General features: G+C 36.8%; 2 protein-coding genes across 8 annotated transcripts in view; one reads left to right on the forward strand and one right to left on the reverse strand.

The window, feature by feature from the left end:
• Nucleotides 1–18,639, forward strand: part of LOC115269328 (uncharacterized oxidoreductase dhs-27) — a 38,639-nt gene extending 20,000 nt beyond the window's left edge. Inside the window, exons 2-7 of the mRNA XM_029877951.2 lie at nucleotides 4,942–5,112; nucleotides 5,175–5,375; nucleotides 15,807–15,992; nucleotides 16,052–16,180; nucleotides 16,247–16,719; nucleotides 16,784–18,639. Of these exons, the coding sequence (XP_029733811.2) occupies nucleotides 4,999–5,112; nucleotides 5,175–5,375; nucleotides 15,807–15,992; nucleotides 16,052–16,180; nucleotides 16,247–16,719; nucleotides 16,784–16,925 (1,245 nt within the window). The 5' untranslated portion in view covers nucleotides 4,942–4,998 and the 3' untranslated portion in view covers nucleotides 16,926–18,639. The remainder of the gene's footprint in view (nucleotides 1–4,941; nucleotides 5,113–5,174; nucleotides 5,376–15,806; nucleotides 15,993–16,051; nucleotides 16,181–16,246; nucleotides 16,720–16,783) is intronic.
• Nucleotides 1–19,421, reverse strand: part of LOC109408278 (E3 ubiquitin-protein ligase RNF19B) — a 289,705-nt gene that overhangs the window by 56,930 nt on the left and 213,354 nt on the right. The gene's annotated exons all lie outside the window — the stretch shown is intronic.

Below are 19,421 nucleotides of genomic sequence, written 5' to 3' on the forward strand. Positions count from 1 at the left end.
GTCATTCGACCAAACGTCATTCGACCAAATGTCATTCGACCAAATGTCCTAAAGCCCCCCGATACAACCTTCTAAATAAAACTATCTTCTGACTTGTCAAATATTTGTTTTCCTTTTTTTTCACTATCAATGTTCGATCGTCAGAATACATTGTGCTTGGTTGTTTATCCAGCTATCAATTGGAAAGATGCCGATCTGCAATTCCGATTTGTTTCCCTATTTAATACGTGTTAGGAGACATGCCAAGGGAAATTTGTGGTGAATGTGACTGTGATAATGACAAAAAATAAGTGCGCCACACAAACTGTGCATTAATTGGAAGTTAAACGCATTTAATTTACTCGGTGGAATTGGGTGCAAAAAATGGTTTTTCAACATAATGGAGTTTCAAACACATTATGTAATTTTTCTGAAAATGAAATGACGGAAACGTGATGAATCGTTAAGTTTGATCTTAAGCTGTACGTGGAATCATAAAATTGAGTAATGATTTTTCTGTATTTACAAACATTATCTCGGCTAGGCGACATATTTTTCTGATAAAACTATGTGTTCCTGATGATTTCTCCAATAGGGCTAACCCTCCTGAGATGGTCATAACTGAGCTCATAATAGAACTAACGGTTTTATCACATCATGATCACTTCTTGGTCTATGTTACGGCCACGAAATCTTTTGTTGGTTTTAAACATTGCCTCACAGTTTTGTATATTTGTTTACAAAAAAAACTCTCTCCGACAACAACCGCAAATGCAAGTTTTATCGAAATGGTATATAATAAGTAATAAAACCAATTCGTGACTACTGGCAAGTCTTCATCTGAAGATGTTTATAGCAGAAGTTATATAATAGTTTTATGGAATACCAAAGGTGCAAAGTAAAAAACTACCACATAAAACTAATATAGAGCAACTAGCTTTTTCACATGCTCGTATAAAACCAGAAGGCATCCAGCTCACTACTGTCAATCTATGTAACCATTTGCAAGTGATTTATCCCACCCCTGGTTGTCATCCTCTTTTCATCGTTTTCTCCTTAGGTGCTAGAGAGGGAAAAAAGAACTGTAAGAGAGGTTGTGAGAACCAACATAAAACTAAATTTCTTTAATTTTGAAATAATGCTGGTTCTGAGGATCCCCTGCCTAGAATCAATTTGTAATGCTGCATATAAGTAGTAACTGAAAAAAAACACAAGCGTTTGACAGTTCTGACTAAGGTGAATCACCTGTACTGTCATACAGTTCAAATAAACAAATCTAAAGTTAATTGTCCAACGTTACGCCCGAAAGGAGTTCAAAGCATACTTAATTTGCAGCCAACGACTGCATGTCATGGTAGAAAGAGAAGCCATTTCGTTGTTGAGTTGAATTCCGTTAATTGAGGGGACTTTAGGGGGGCTTCCAAGTGAGTTTCAGAAGGGCTTCAAGGCGTTTCAAGACGTTTTCTGAGGTATGATTTCGGAAAAAAGGGTGAAAATATGCATGAAATGCTTAGGTAATTGAAAGAAGTGCATGGTTTTTTATGTATAACGTAAACGAGTGTTGTTTGATACTTTTAACGGCTAAACATTTGTTTTTGTTTCAAGCACACTAGCCATTTGTCTAATGTTAGTGATCGTTCAGTCTGTGCAACATCTGGTTGAAGACGGTGTGGTGTCTTTTATAATGATAAGTCTTGTACATTACAGTTTCTGTAACGTCTTCATGCTATACCTTAAAATGGATGATCTCAAGCTAACTTCACTTACAGCGCTTCGTAATTAATAGGAAGCTCATAAAAACTTTCACAACATAAATAATGGAACGAGCTCACCAGTTAACAAGTAATGAGACACATAACATAGCTAGTGAGAGCCGTCACTGTTGTTCGTAGAGAGTGTTGAAAGTGGACATCTGAGGACCGAAAGAGATGGAAAGTTGAGAAAAAGAGCATGGGATGATGTTGACATTGGATTCGTTGATTTTCTACTCCGCAGAATTGTTACCTGTCCTGTGACTTACTTGGTTAACGCGCCCAATCTAACGAACTTGAGGAGCCGTGGGTTCAAATCCCAACCAGAACTACGTGGTTTTTTGTTCCATTTCAATTTGTTCTTTTTTCATCACATTGGATGCCTATGAACTGCAGGTTGTAAGTATGTTCAACCATAACACATCGGCTGATTAGTCGAAAAACAACGCATTGGAAGTTTTCATGCTCATTCGCACAAAAAAAAAGATCGAAAATATTTTTTTGAAACGATCTCACCGTTCTGCATTGTGCAGAGAAGTCATTCGCACAGATTTAGTAGACTTTATGGAAGTCATTCTTATATTTTTTTTAAAAACTTTCAAACACCTTAAAGATTCTTCCATATATTTCTCTGGGGTATATTCAAGCACACATTTCAAAATATGAACATACAGCATTAACGGCAATGGGGATCACTTTTCCAACTAAGAAAATGTGCGACTCATACAATATCCTAATCTAATTTACGGTGATGGATGACACTTCGGATACATACACTCACATCTCAAACTCCCCTTGTTCCGGGGTGACAGAAAAAATCACTTTGCTATCCTCCCCATTTCGTCCACTCAACTTCGCCCTTGGGTGGTGCTCCAACAAGCAAAACCCCAGCCCATCATTACAGATAATGGTTGGCTGGCAGCAATATCGGTTATTATTCGGGAAAACTGAGGCTCCCACTTACTTGGGCAGGATGAGGCTCCCATTCTGGAGCAAATGATAACGACCACAACGATGATGATAAACAAAACCACCGAAAATTGATAAATTATTCATCCAACCGCTTGATTGAAAAGCTATTCACAGGTTCCACCACCACCTGATGGAACCTGGAAGAAGAAACGCCGGGACCTAAATATAGTTTCAGTTCGAGACCACAGATACGGGGGAGGACCGGAACCCGGGTGTCTTGCTTCGGTGAATGCTCCGTCTTGTCTTGGTTGTGACCGACATGTAGGTATGTGTTCACAACACAGTCTCGTTATTTTTAGTGGCGCCAGTGAGGTGTACCTTTTCCGCAAAGGTACTATGAGGAAACGGGTACCTACGCTTCCGAAAAGAAATTAATCATTAATGAACCATAACGTGTCGTCGTAGACGATGTTGGTTCGTATAGGGAATCAAGGAGAACGATTTTTTTAGATTCCTTTATGAAGGAACTGATGCTAACGATTACTAAGCCCATTCTCAAATACTTGAATTTAAGCATTTTTAAAGATTTAGAGAACTTTCAGTAAGATGTTTGAGAAAAAAAGGCAACTTTATCCTTAAGTGAGAATTATCTCAAATACCTTGGGAAGACTTCTAAGAAGGTAGCACTATTTGAGCTGCAAGTTATCGTGACCATCACGAGAGAATCGTTAGATTCGATTTCCGAGTTCCACCTTCAAGGGATTACAAAGTAATACGAACCGATTTGCATATCACGACCGAAATGACACCCATTTGAATGATTTCATACTTCACCACTTCGCAGCGAAGATTGCTGAAGCTGCGTGTGATTCAGGCAGTGTTTGGAATACTCACTTGCAAAAAGTTATACTCACTTGCTTCTAACTCAGTTCAGAAGCATGCTATCAAAAAATGATGTTTGAAAGGCTTTTAGATTGTAGTTTAATCTAAAAGTTTACCGAATAAAGTAAAGGTTGCAGACGCATACCGAAACCGTGAGAAAGCTGTGAGCACAAGGTGAGTATAAATTACACAAATTTTACTCACCTCGTACTCACAGCTCTCTCACAACTTTGGTATGCGTCTATGACCTTTACTTTATCCCGCAAACTTTTAGATTAAACTACAATCTAAAAGCCATTCAAACATCATTTTTGAAAGATGCACATAGATGCAAGTGAGTATCACTCTTGCAAGTGAGTATTCCCAACACTGGATTCAGGCGTACTGCGCGCGAGAGAGTCAATCTCTCTGAGTAGCGATGCATGATGAGCACAGTGAGAGAGTTTACCGTAGACAGGGCACTCTGCGTAATGCGCTCCCGAGCAAAGTCTGACAGCAAATTGAAAACAAATTTTGATGTTGTGATATTGCAAATTATTATTATTATTATTATTATTTATTAAAGACACTTTACCACGTTTGGTAGTGGCATTCGAGTCTATTGCAAATTATGATAAGTGACGAGTGTGAGATTCAGTCTTCTCTGGTGTTAAGTAGATACTGTAGATAAAGGCGAATCAGAAATCACAAAGACAGCAATAGCCTACCTACAGAAAGAATAGTTAGTTATTCAACTAGATGATTCGGTGCGTTCATTCCATGTTATTTTGCCTGAGTTTTTTTTGTTGAATACAGTTATTCTGTTAGGATTGGGATTGCTAACTGATCCTGAATCCTGAAATCGAAAAGACAACCGCCTCGATTTTTCTAATAGAGCCACAATGAGAAATATCGATTAAGACGTCCTAGAGTTCCAATGATCTCATTCAATGGAAAAGCACTACAAATAACTAACTAATAATAAAATTAAAGTCATCAGAGGTGATCTAAAAATAAGCACAAAGGAGAAGCAATGAAAGGGGGTCCGTCCACCACGCCGCCGTATGTGGGCTCCAAGATGCGAATTACATAGAAAATATACCCTCAGAATGAAGGTCATGGAGTGTGACGCCCCATCGCCATCATCGGACCACGGTCGTCGGTTGGGCGGACAGTCGCATCAATGCCGGTCGGTCGCCGTCAATGGTGCAACTAACAACGTGTTCCTACCTAGGTATGAGTGTCTATGGGTGGGGCGGGTGCAGTGTTTTCCGTGAAGCATTAGACGAAGCCACTGAACCGTGAAATATTGTGCTCCGTTGGACGCGGTGCCTTGCCTACACACATGATAGAACTTAGAGAAGGGTCTATCTATATAGAAATTTGGTCGTGGTTTGAGTTGTAACGGAATCGTTTTCTGGTTTTGTTTTGGTTTCAGACTGCAACGGGCGGTCACTGTTAACGGACGTCGCGTTGCACAGCAGCAGATACAGAAATGTCCGACACGGAGGAGGATTCGCTCAGTTCCGAAAGTTGGCCCATCAACGAGGACTGGCTGATCGAGGTGCTGAAGAAGCACCACGAGGTGCGATCCGGGATTAAGATTACAGTAAGTATCCACTCAAATATTTCAAGTTTATAGATAGACAATGAATTCTCAATTGTTTTTAGGATTTCAAGGTGAAACAGGGCTGCCACGATGGGGTGAACAATCTGAGCGACATCCTGTCGGTGTCGGTGGCATACGAGTTCCAGGATGTCATCAGCAAACATCTGGACATTGTGATAAAGCTGCTGCCGCAGGATCCGTTCAGTCGGTTTTTCGTGACGGAGGCACAGTTTGACCTGAGGGAGATCAAGTTCTACACCAGCGTAAGTAGATGCACGCATGAATATTGAGATTGGACATCTAGTTATTATTTATTTTTACCTAAAAATTTTGAAAGAGGGAAAAGCCCCTTCGAGTGATTTCTAAATTGCAAGTGTCGAGGCTGGGATCGAACCCATGACCATCCACTTATGAAGTGAACGAGTGAACACTACGCCACGGGCCCCCGACATCTAACATCTTCCGCAAATTTGTTGAGGAGGTCAGGAACTCTGCGATAGTACGTTATTCAGTACATATTTGCTCCAAGACCAATCCGATGATGAACAATTTGATTCTAGGTTTATTCGCTAGGTGTCAGTCTTAGAAATTCTAAACTTCTGTATCTCGAGAATCGGACTGCATAGAAGAATTTCGTCTTCAGCAAAGTTGATCAGGACATCAAGAGCTATCCGATTGCTAACTAACTGATTCTGTAGATGAATTTCGTCTTCAGCAAAGTTCATCAGGGCACCAAGGAGCTATCCAATGCAAGATCCAATGGTAAAGTAATTGATTCTGAATATATCCGCTAGGTGGTGCTAGTGGGCCTTTGACATTCTAAACTTATGTATCTCGAGAATCAGACTACATAGAAGAATTTTGTTCTCGGCAAAGTTGAACAGGACTCAAGCCAGGGACGTGCAATTTCGAAAGAAAAACATGACGCACGAAAGCTGTAGCAAATCGTTTCCCATGCGACGGGACTGCTGCGATGCTTCATAACTCACACTGCAACACGCTCGTTCATTATTGCTACTGAAACAAGTGTGTTTGAAAATTGAAGTGAAACACTTTGGATTTTCGTTTCAATTGAGAGTCATTGAAAAATTTCAATGTGCTAAAAACACTACCTAAAACAATTTTTCAAATAGTGGTGCACGTAAATAGAATGATCATTATGCTTTATGGAAAAGGAACACAAGTTCGACCGCTCAAATCCAATTAACCGGCGCCCGTAACCATTGAGAGACTAACGCGCAAGAGTGAGGCACTACTGCTCTGCCGAGTGAAGCACAGGCAACGCCACCCCGAAGAGAGACTACCGAGTGCTACGATGCTTGAGAACGTTTTCCGAGTCGAAAAGAAAGACTCGAATAGTGTGTCAAACAGATAAAGTGACTCATTCAAATGTTGCATGAAAGTGTATCATTGAAACGAAATTAAACGCCCCTGCTCAAGACCTATCCGATGATGAACTTTTTAATTTTAGGTTTATCCTCTAGGTGGCGCTAGTGAGCCTTAGACATTCTAAGTTAACTGTATCCCGAGAAGCAGACTACATAGAAGAATATCGTATTTTATAAAGTTCATCAGTTCATCATGAACTATTCGACAGTGAAATAGTTGATTTCAAAAACATCCACTAGATGGTGCTAGTGAGCCATAAACATTCTAAACATAGTAGTAATCACGTTCAAATGTATGCGTGCCTTTTTGTAGATGTAGTTGTGAAACTTGCGGGAAAATATGTGCACTCTTACCCCGGTTGTTAGTTTCATCATGGGGCTGTTCATAAACCACGTAGACTTTTAGGGGGGAGGAGGGTCTGGCAAAAGTCTACGCTCCACACAAATTTCAAAATTTTTGTATGGACAAAAGTCTACGAGGGGGGAGGGTGGGCGGTCTGAGATGTCCAAATTTTTGTCTACGTGGTTTATGAAAAGCGCCCATGATTTGGCCGTTTTACCCAAATCCATTGGGTAATATTTGCATATACAATCTGAACAGCCTTTTAATTTGCGTACATTTTTGTGTATGGAAAAATTCACGCTAGTGCTCGTGTGTTGAAATATCACTTATCTCTATATGCATCTAGAGAATCATATCACATAGAAGAATTTCGTTTTCGGTAAAGTTGATCAGGACTTCAAGAGCTATCCAATGATGAACTAGAATATGAATCTAGATATATCCGCCAAAGTTGATCAAGACTTCATGATGATGAACTTATTCATTCTAATTTTTCAGCCAATAGCTTTTATCTACCATCGGATGCTGATCGGGTAACCAAAATACCACACAGGGTAAAATTTAGCTTCGTCCAGTTCGGAGAAGAAGCAGAATACGCAAAAGTAGTAGACAAAATCGTTCAATTAGATACAAACTCGCTCGGATTGTTAGAATTGAGTGAAAAAACACCTAAACTGAGTGAGTGTTTTCCATGCTTATGTGGAATTTTTGATAACCTTCAACGCTAGAGCAATTTTTCTATATTGATACAAATTTTTGACGAACACCTTCTTGAGTCATGTCTCGAGGTATTCCTGGATATTATTACCGAGGACCTTCAAGAGCATTCGTTCGAAGAGTTTCTCGATGTGTCTCCAGGGCGAATTTTTGAAGGAACTCTTGAATAAGATAATTTTTCGGATAAACTGCGACAACACACTTTTCCGATGAAACAATTTCCCGATGCTTTCGGTAATTTTCCCAAATTAATTTACTGAAGTAAAGTCTAAAAAACAGGAACTTGTAAGCTAAGTAAATAAGAATTCCTCCAAAAAAAAAACGAGCAGCTTAAAATATTTCGAGGAGCTACGAGAATATGGTACAGATTCAATTTGTTTGTGTCAATTCAGTCACAATTTCTAAAGCTTTTCGTTAACAAAGACGTATTACAAAAGCATTTTTAAAGTTTCTCTTTTTTTTCAACAAATCAGTTAATCAATATTTAAGCAAAAATTTACGTTTTCAGAGCAACTAAACAATTCCTGTCTTTTGCTGTGAGAATAGTCGAAAACTGGAAATCCCTCGACGTTTCTCCAACTATTTTAAAGCAGCCTTCATTTGAACAAAAGCTGAGCACAAGAGATACAATCCTTTATTCAGCTCCTAAACATCTAATTTTGGTGATTTTATTCAACCTTTAGCTGATTTGACGTTCTTTGGAAGGCTGATTTAAGGCTTAATATGCGATTAATCAGCAACCAATTAAATTTATCAATTGTGTAAAAATAAAATAAAAACACTTTCTTGAGCCTATTTTTACCAGGTGTCAGGCCATTCGGCCGAAGGTCATTAGGCCGAAGGCCATTCGGCCGAAGGTCATTAGGCCGAATGGTCATTAGGCCGAATGGTCATTAGGCCGAATGGTCATTAGGCCGAATGGTCATTAGGCCGAATGGTCATTAGGCCGAATGGTCATCAGGCCGAATGGTCATTGGGTCTTCTTCTTGCCGTTACGTCCCCACTGAGACAAAGCCTGCTTCTCAGCTTATTAACTGAGAGCTTCCTCTGCAAATGACCATTTTGCATGTGTGTATCGTGTGACAGGCACGAAGATACTTTATTGATGCTGAATCTACTGATATTTTACCCATGAATTTTTCCTTCTTTTAAATATAGGCTGTTCTTTCTAGTATCATTGCTGAAATAGTTTTTGGCGCTGAAACTGCTGATATTCAATTCATAAATTTTTCCTTCTTTGAAACATAGGCTATTCTTTCTAGTTCCATTGTTAAACTAGTTTTTGTCAAAAATTGTTGGAAAAGGTAAAAACAACGGCTAACTTTCAATTCGTCCTGATGACCATTCGGCCTAATGACCATTCGGCCTAATGACCATTCGGCCTAATGACCTTCGGCCTTATGGCCTTCGGCCTAATGACCTTCGGCCTAATGACCCAGCATCTTTTTACCATTAGCAGCGTCTATTTCCAGAAAAGATGTATACATTAATCTGTGGGAAAAACTGGGACTTGAACTCGGACCTCCTGATTTATAATCACTCACCTAAGCACCTTCGAGGTGATGCTAATGCTCTCCTCGAATCTGATTTATTTGGCAATTTGTACCGTGTGTACGCACCTTGCGACGCATGTGAAATAAGTGGAGTCATTTATGACGAAACTTTATCTTGTGAAGATATTTCAAATTTTGGTTTGGGTATTTTCAAAAATAAATCTATCCCTCCAGTAAAAGTTTTAGATTGTCATCGGTTATCCAAATTATTTTTTGATGGCAATAGTTCTAAATACATTCATTCTGATTGTATTAGGATTACTTTCGCTGGGTCAGTACTTCCCGATATCATTTCAGTAAATAATGTTACTTTTGACGTGAGACTTTACTTTCCAAAGCTCATGCATTGTACTAATTGCCTTTTGTTTGGACATACATCTAGCTTTTGTTCCAACAAACCAAAATGCTCCAAATGTGGAGAAAATCATTCTTCATCTGAATGTGTCAAACATTCTGATGTTTGTATTTATTGCAAAAAACAACATAATTCAGTCAAAGATTGTTCAGTTTACAAAACTAACCAAAAAAAATTCAACCAGCAAATTAAAATTAGAAACCAATTATCTTATTCAGAAATTTTAAAGAACACTGATAATTTTACTACCCCTAATATTTATGAAACATTATCTGATTGTGAAAATGATGAACTTGATGAAACTTCTAATCAGTTTGTATACAAACCGCCAACTAAGAGAAAACGAAATAATTTATTATCTAGCAGAAACAATGAAAATTTGAATCCATGTCCTTCTACATCTTCTGAAAGACATTTTCCGTCATTGAAATCTCCTTCTCAAACAATACCTGGGTTTCAAAGAGTAGATGGCCACGAACCATTAGCCGATAAAAATGATAATAATAATCATTCTTCAAATAGTGTTGAAAAAAATGAAGGTTCTATTTTAAACATTTTGGAACAAATTGTTGATATTTTAGGATTTAGTGAATTTTGGAAAAATTTGATTAAAAAATGTTTACCCTTTTTCGCCTCCCTTCTTGAAAAATTGAATTCTTTTGGACCCCTCATTGCTTCCTTATTTTCGTTTTAATGGCTTCCATAATTTCTAACAAATTAAATATATTGCAGTGGAATTGTCGTAGTATACTACCTAAAATTGACAGATTAAAAATTTTATTATCAAATCATAATGTAGATATTTTTTGTCTAAATGAAACTTGGTTGGTGGAATGTAAACAATTAAATATTTCTTCGTTTAACATTATTCGAAAAGATAGAGACGTTCCATCTGGTGGAGTTTTAATTGGTATTCGTAATGGAATTGAGTTCAAATATTTAAATTTACCATTGATTCCACCAATTGAATACATTGCTGTTTCTTTAAAATATAATAACATGGAATTTTCCATTGTATGTTTTTACATTCCTCCAAATTCATCGTTTTCACTATCAGATATTAAATACATTCTAGATAATGTTCCATCTCCATTTTACATAATTGGAGATTTCAATGCACATAATATTGCTTGGGGGAGTGATAAAACTGATGGTAGAGGAAATTTGATTATGGATATGGTTGATGAATTCAATTTAAATATTCTTAATGATGGATCATTCACTAGAATTTCGGTTCCTCCTGTCCATCATACATGTATTGATTTATCTTTTTGTTCTAATTCCTTATCATTTATTTCTTCCTGGAAGATTATTAATGATCCTAATGGTAGTGATCATTTGCCTATTTTGATCGAAATTTGTAGTTCTAATAATAATCAACCGTCTAATGAATCATGTGTTCCTGATCTGTGCAAAAATGTGGATTGGGTTAGGTTTGCTGATCTCATTTCGTTTTCATTAATCAGCTTTGATTATTCTGTATCTTCACTTGAAAACTATAAATTATTTTGTGAAATATTAATTCGTAGTTTATGTAAATCTCAAAAATTTAAGAATTTTTCCAAATCATCTAAAAATAAACGCTTGTCATTTTGGTGGGATAGTGATTGTTCATTGGCTTTAAAAAATAAATCAGATGCTTTTAAAAAATTTCGTCGTTTTGGCTCTAGGGAAAATTATTTCTTATATTGTAAGGCTGAAGCTCAATTTGTTAGAATGACTAAATTCAAAAAAAGAAATTATTGGAAAAATTTTGTAGAAAATCTTGATAGAGAGTCATCTTTATCTACATTATGGTCAGTTGCCAGAAATTTGCGAAATCATAATTCTTCCTCTCCAAAAATTTTGGAATATTCTGAAGATTGGATTCATAAATTTTCATCTAAGATTTGTCCAGATTTTGTTCCTCCGTTTATAAATTTCAAAAATCATCAAACATATAATTACTTTCCTGAGCTTTGTGCTCCATTTTCTATAGAAGAATTTAACTTAGCTCTATCCATAACAAATAACACTTCTCCAGGGATTGATAGTATAAAATTCATAGTGCTGCAAAATTTACCGCTTGATGGAAAATTACATTTATTAGCATTATATAATTCATTTCTTTTTGAGAATATTTTACCTTTAGACTGGCGTGCTATTAAGGTTATTAGTATAGTTAAACCGGGTAAGGATCCTTCGTTTGTTGATAGTCGTAGACCAATTAGTTTATTATCATGCCTTCGGAAACTTATGGAAAGAATGATATTAAATCGTCTTGAATTATGGGCTGAGAATAACAACATTTTGTCCTCATCGCAGTTTGGTTTTAGGAAAGGATCTAGTACTCGTGATTGTATTGCACTTTTGGCCTCCCAAGTTAATCTTTCTTTTAATAAGAAGCAGGATGTAGTTTCTACTTTTCTGGATGTTTCAGGAGCTTATGATTCTGTTCTCATTGATTTACTTTTTCAAAAATTAAATAATTTCAAAATTCCTTATTTAATAAGTAATTTTATATATAATTTGTTTTCTTTTAAAATTATGCATTTTTATCACAATGGTTCTTCAAAATTGATTAGATATAGCTACTTTGGACTTCCCCAGGGTTCTTGTTTGAGCCCTTTTTTATATAATTTATTTACAAGTGATTTGGCATCAGTTATTCCAAATGGATGTTATTTCTATCAATTTGCTGATGATAAAGTTTTATCTATCAGTGGTAAAAACAGAGAAATTATTCGACATTTTATGCAATGTACGTTAGACAATATTGATGTTTGGGCTCATAACAATGGATTTACATTTTCAGTTTCAAAAACCAAATTTATTATATTTTCACGTAAACATTCTACAGTCAGTTTTAATTTGTATCTTAATGGTCATGAAATCGAGCAAGTTGATGATTATAAATATTTGGGAATATGGTTTGATTCAAAATTATTGTGGAATAAACATATTCAATACGTACAAAAAATTTGTTCAAAAAGAATCAATTTTCTTAGAACTATAACAGGGACTTGGTGGGGAGCTCACCCTTCAGATTTAATTACACTTTATAAAACAACCATTCGTTCTGTTATGGAATATGGATGTTTTGCTTTTGCTAGTGCTGTTAAAACGCATTTTTCCAAACTTGAAAAAATTCAATTTCGTAGTCTAAGAATTTGTTTAAAATTAATGAATTCTACTCATACTCAAACAGTAGAAGTCTTATCAGGAATCCTTCCTCTTAAAATTCGTTTCAATGAATTAAATAGCAAATTTATGTTGCAATGCTTCAATAATAATCATCCAGTAGTTAATATTTTAAAATACTTATTTGAAATAAATCCTACTTGTAGAATTTTAGATTCTTTTAATTATTGTTCTTCGGTAAATATCATACCAAGTTCGGTTCCCTTATGTCATTTCCATAATTATAGTATTGATATTCATTCATTTCATCCTCTAGTTGATTTGTCTCTTTATCATGAACTAAAACAAATTCCAAAATATGAATATCCTCGTTTTGCACCTATTTTATTTCAACGTAAATTTGTTGGCTTGGACCCTAATCAATTTTACTTTTCTGATGGTTCATTAATCCAAAATGTAGCTGGATTTGGTATTTACAATTATTCTTCTACATATTTTTTCAAACTACAATCTCCTTGCTCAATTTTTATTGCTGAATTAAGTGCATTATATTATACATGTACTTTGATCAGAAATTTATCGCCAAATATTTTTGTTATATGTTCAGATAGTTTAGGTTGTTTGAATGCTATCAAATCCACTAATTTTAATTTTAAAACGCATCATATGATTTTGAAGTTGAAAGAAGAACTATATAATTTACATCTCCAGGGTTTTGTTATCAAATTTGTGTGGGTTCCTGCTCATTCTAATATTTATGGTAATGAGCAAGCTGATGCTTTAGCCAAACTAGGTGTTCGTAATGGGGTTGAATATCGTCGACAAATTGCTTCATCTGAATATTTTACGGAGTTGAAAAATCAGTCGTTAATAAGTTGGCAATATTTATGGGATTCTAGTGATAAGGGACGTTGGTGTCATTCCATTTGGCCCATAGTTAATCAAAATTTATGGTTTAAAAATTTATTTGTTGGACGAAACTTCATTTGTACATTTTCGAGACTTATGTCTAATCATTATATATGTAACAGTCATTTATATCGTATTGATATAAAAGATTCAAATTTATGTGATTTTTGCTCAACCTATGAAGATATTGAACATATTGTTTTTAATTGTTCTAGATATGTTGTACCTAGAACTAAATTTATTGGTGATATTAGGATACATCATCACAGGGTTCCAGAATCTGTTCGCGATATTTTGGGAAGCAAAAATCTTTGTTTGATGAAAATACTTTATAGATTTTTGAATGATATTTCCTATATAGTATGATATTCCTTTTTTTCTAAATCTTTCGTTTCAGAGTTTGCAAGATATTTCAGCGGTAGATGACATTTTCATTCAAGATTAGGATTTTTGGCCCATTTTCAAGATTTGGCTCTGCTATGGATTTATGCCGTTTGAGCCTTTATTATAAGTTATTATATTACCTTTGTAAATGTTTTGTGAAAAGATGAAGAGTTTTTATGCCTTTTTGAGAACGATTTCATAAAGAGTAAAAGGAAATCACTCAAAGGGGCTTTTCCCTCTTCCTAAATTTTTGTTAAAAAATAAAACTAACTAACTAACTAACACCTAAGCACCTACATCACACACAATTGTATACATATCCTCGAAAACACTTATGTGTCTGAATAGTCAAGAACATAAGTTGAACTAAATGTATATTGAGGCTGAAGAAGCGATGTGGACTTCACGAAAACCATGCTTGGATCAGCTATCAAAAATTATTTGATTAAAGATTGAACAACAGATGATTAATTTTGCATGTTGGTGTATGTTTTAAAGCTGGTTACCCAGATGAATTATATTATATTCAACTTGATACTCAGCCATCTATGTACATATTGCTGATTAAAGAGGTTGAACAAGCCATACTTCAGACCAATATTCAGCTGTTATTGTGTTCAGCCATTGTCACCATTAACCTGTTATTGTTCAGCTAATACTCTCACTGTTCAGCATTCATTGTTACTTGGGTAACCAGAGATTTTTAAAACTTTTTCCAGTTAAGTAGTTAGATATTCATGCAAAGGTTTCACAACATTTTTTTCTAGCGATTTTTCTACGAATTATTTTGAAAATTCTCCCACGAATTCCATGTGGAATTCTATCAGGGATCAAACAATGAGTTTCTCCAGAGATTCCAGTAGAAATTGTTTGAGGGATTTTTTCCAAGCAATCCTTCATGAATTCTTATGTATTAGGAAAATTTGCCATGTCAAACCGAATGCATTCCTACCAAATCTGAATGTAAACAACCGTTTATTATGTTTGCTCTATTTGCCTTCGACACTCATATTCGTTTTGTGATTCATTCAGCCGTCGATTGTTTTCGCTCGTGACTCGACAAAGAAGTAGAACACTCCAAGGTAGAGGAAAAAAAAACTTGACTGGGGAAGATACCAACTGCGTGGAAGTGAGTAGCTGAGAGAAACACAATAATTGAGTGAGTGTTTCCCATGCTTGTGTGGAATTTCGAAAATTAAGTGAGTGTTTTCCATGTTTGTGTGTAACTTTTGGAGAATTTTCACCTAAAATCGACGAAGATTGTTTTTACTATTGATGAATTTTCCCGAGAAACATCTTGAGTCATTTCCCGAGGTATGTATTCATGGTGACTTTTACCGAGGAGCTTCAAGGTTTTGTCCGAAGAATTTCTTGAGGATCTTCTGTATTTTTTTTTTCAAGGAAATATGGAATAAATTTTCGGAAACTTCTTGAAGAACTTCCCAAAGATTTTCTAGATATTTTTTTCGAAAAACTCGAAAAATTTTCAATAATTTTCCGGTAAAATGTTTTTAGCATTCTTTCAGATATTCTTTCCAAACAAAAACCAGGATGAGCTCCTGAAACCTCTGAAACTTCTGGAGAAATTTCGTGTAAAACTTCCAGAGGAACTCTTAGAGGTTTCTCAAGAAATGGCCAAGGCTTCAAGGCTATGAATTCAAGGAACCTAAAAATAATAATTCTCCGAAAAGTTTCGAGAAGCTTAAGGAAGAATTGCTTGTGTCTTAAAGAAATTATATTTATAGAGCTTCAATGATGTTACGGGTTTGATGAATCGCAAAATTTCTTTGAAACATTAACATATGTATATTTTTGACTTACTGTAAAACAAAAATGATATTAGAGTCTTTCACAAGAATGTTTCATTTTACGCCTTTTTTAAACACCATCAATCAATAAACATATGTAATTGCTTTCCCGAGTAGATCCTTCCCGATCTACTCGCCTTCCAGGAGTCGGACGTCGCCAAAGAGGACAGTGCCACCATGTTGGTATCGGTCCCGACCTGTTTCTACACTCAGTACGCACCGGCCATCAGCCCCTCGCAGGGCAGTCCGGAACCACCGGAGAGCATCCTGGTGTTGGAAGATATGCGCTCTCTTGGATATAAGGTATAGACACAATCGTTCTCAAGTTTCCCGATTTCTTGGTAACTCAATCCTTTTTTCAGGGAGCCAACTTCACGTCGGGTTTGACGGTCAGCCAGACTGAAGCCGCCATCCGAGCCATCGTGGCTATCCACGCTCTGTCTCTTGGACTTAAACTCAAAAAGAAGGTCGACGTCAACGAGAAGTATCCCGTAGGGTCTTCCCTCCTTTTCATAAGTTCAATGTCATAACCTGATTACTCTTCAAACACATTCCAGTTCCTGTTCCAAACGACCCGGGCCACCGAAAGCTACCAGCAGCTGGTGGAACAGGGAATGCCCCAGCTGACCAAGTTCCTCGAGGGCAAACCCGGCTACGAGAACGAGCTGAAAGCCCTCAACAAGATTCGCACCAAAACCAAAGAACTGATCGAAACTTTGCTGCAACCGATCGAACCGATGGGACTGATCACGCACACCGACTTCTGGTGCAACAACCTGCTGTTCCGGGCCGAAGGGGACGGCACCGATAGCTGTATCATCCTGGACTGGCAGATGGTGACCTACAGTCGGCCCACCAACGATTTGGCCCTGCTGCTGATTTCTTCGATTCCGTCCAACATCCGGCGCCAGCACGGCGCTCGGCTGCTCGATCTGTACTACAACCTGCTCAAGGCCTCCTGCCGGAAGCTGGACATTGATGTGGAGGCCGATCTGGGGTACAGTCGGAACAAGATGGAACTGGAGTATCGGTAGGTAGCTTCCGCGGAATTCGTATGATTTGATCACCTAACGAAGATGATTTTTTTCGCGCAGGCAATCGGAACTACTAGCCCTACTGCTTTGCATCGGTTCGATCGACATCGCCATAGGAAATCCGGTAGCGGAACAGCGTTTGCTGGACGTCCTGCGTGACTTCAACGAGGAAGGAATACTCACTCTGGACGAATGCATTTAAGACGTGTCGCGTCAAATAACACTTTTAGTTTTTGAAGTCATTACAACCGTAACAAAACCCAAAAATGTTACTAACAAATGGAAGAACTTTGAAACTTTTTGCAAACTTTTGGGAAACGTCGAATCGACGTCAAAGCAGAACTCGTTCAATTTTTGTAACCAAACCATGACACAGCTGCTACTCGGCAACTTTCCAGTTTCACTTTAGAAATACGAAATAAATCAATCAAACGCGTCTACTAGAGGTAACTAGGTGATCCGATCCAGCGCTTTCAAACAACCCTTAGCCAGCAACCGATTCCAACCAGGAAAAGAGTCAATCCTAAATCAAAAGCATACGTTTTGAAATGCCTTTTTAGCAGAAAGAAGATTATAAACTATAACGGCGTAGACGCTATTACAGTAATACAGTATTTGACAAAAGTAAATGCATAATCAGCGAACACATTTGGTTTCAGCTGCTAAAACAGAGGATACGAGCAAGTATAGATTGTTTAACAAAAGTTTAGCGAAAAACAAAACAATATTGAAAACTATAATAGTCAGTAGCATAAAAACACACCCACATATAGGAATAATCGAAACCAATCTTTGCTGTATTGATAGAATTTTATCGTAACATTGAAGCATTCCGCAGTGCGCGCAGTCCGAGCACAAATAGTGTTGTATCCGATTACAGGTAACAAGTTGCTGTAATAAAGATTATCAAACCATTGGTCAAACGTAGTGTGAAAGAACGTCCTCCTCCCTTACTCAATTGGGCCTTTGTACTGTAAAATGTTATCAGCTTCAGCAGGTGACCTTTGGCTATTGAATATTACTGCTAATATCACATTCATCATCGCTTGTGATATTCCATAAGCGGACACTCCTTTTATGACATTTTTAGACCCAACAACACATGCAAAAATTGGAAAAAATGTCGATCTTAAGATTTTCTTAGATGGTTGATGTAAGCCGATAAGTATTACTAACATAAAAAAGACGTTTACAGTTACATTATACCAATAAGTCTTGTGCAAAGCATTCAAGAACGCACATGCCAAATGAGAGTCGTTAGTGGAAGTTTTGGCTACATGAAAGTCACTGTGATTTATTTCAAATTATTACCATGAATATTACCGCAGAAATTATGGCGCTCGCTGCTAAATGCCCTTTATCATGTTTGGCCAAAATAAGGGTCAATTTGTTTGGTATTAATGCACGGCGCGACAAACACATAAATATATAGCACGCCATGAATGTACGGCGCAGAACAAAAATTCATGCAGTCAGAGCTTCGTGTTTCATCGTGTGTATCGTGTGTGCTGTTGTTGGTGATAAAGCCTTGAACGAGGGCTACTTGAGACGTGAGTTACTTTGACGTGATTTTCTCTTAATTTTAATAGTCAGCGTTTTCTTTTATTTGTAGTGGGGATCACGATTCGTTACGCATTACCTAATCATCCTGAAATTGCACAGCACTGTCACCAATGTAGAAATGCTACGATTTTAACAAGATTGCTAACTACAATGATGATGACATTCACATACAATCATTCTAGATTTAAGATGAAAGTTGGAAATTTCAGCTTACTGCACTGCCGTGAATCGCAAGTCAGTCCCATCTGCATTTTGGGCAAAAATGAGTTAATGGCCGTTTTCGATCTTTCTTCGGATGATCTTTCAGCTGCGTGAAAAAAATATATAGTTTGTTCAGTAAAATTGAAAAACAACATCAAGTCAGATTGCCCCATAATGAAATGTAATCGCATGTCAGTCCCATTACGAACTAGTGTACCCTCCAATACAAAACCTAACGCTGTTTTAGCCAGTTTTATATTTTTCACTGTTATGTTTTCACGTTTGAAGCAATGTGTGAAAGTTTCATGATGATCGCAAAAGGTTTCAATTCATGGCGATTTTTTGAAGTTCCACATAGAAACCGAATTTGAAAACTTCAGAGTCCATTTTATCAATGCCTACTTTTTGCATATGGGACTGACTTGCGATTCACGGCAGTGCAAGAGTAATCAAATCATCAAATTCTCGAATTTACCGAGCACTTGGTCGACATTCAGCCAGAGTGGACTACGCGATTTTTCGGGCAGGTAAAGATAAGCTGTAGCATTTGTTAAAGCTGAACTTTTCGTCGTTATTTTGACGCAGATGTGTAATTACATAAAAGAATAATAATATATCTGAAAATAATGCCACAGATTTGAAATGTCAAGTACTTGCAGGACATTTTCTCGAAATCATTGAAAAACAGATGGTCCGGTCTGACTTAAAGGACTCGGAAAATGGATTCCTCTCGAAGAATCAACTGAGTCCAATTCTTAATGAAAACTTCAGAAGGAATGTTAGGTTCTTCCATGCTTTTCTTTGATTCTTTTTGCTGACAGTTAAATTAGAAAGTTGATTCCAGCATCATAGATGTATGTACATACAACTACGAAAGATCCAGTCAATTTGTTATTTGACACATAATTGAGTTATAGGTTCTTTCAGGATTTAG

This window comes from Aedes albopictus, chromosome 1 (assembly GCF_035046485.1).
Source record: "Aedes albopictus strain Foshan chromosome 1, AalbF5, whole genome shotgun sequence".
In the NCBI taxonomy this organism is placed as follows: Eukaryota; Metazoa; Arthropoda; class Insecta; order Diptera; family Culicidae; genus Aedes; species Aedes albopictus.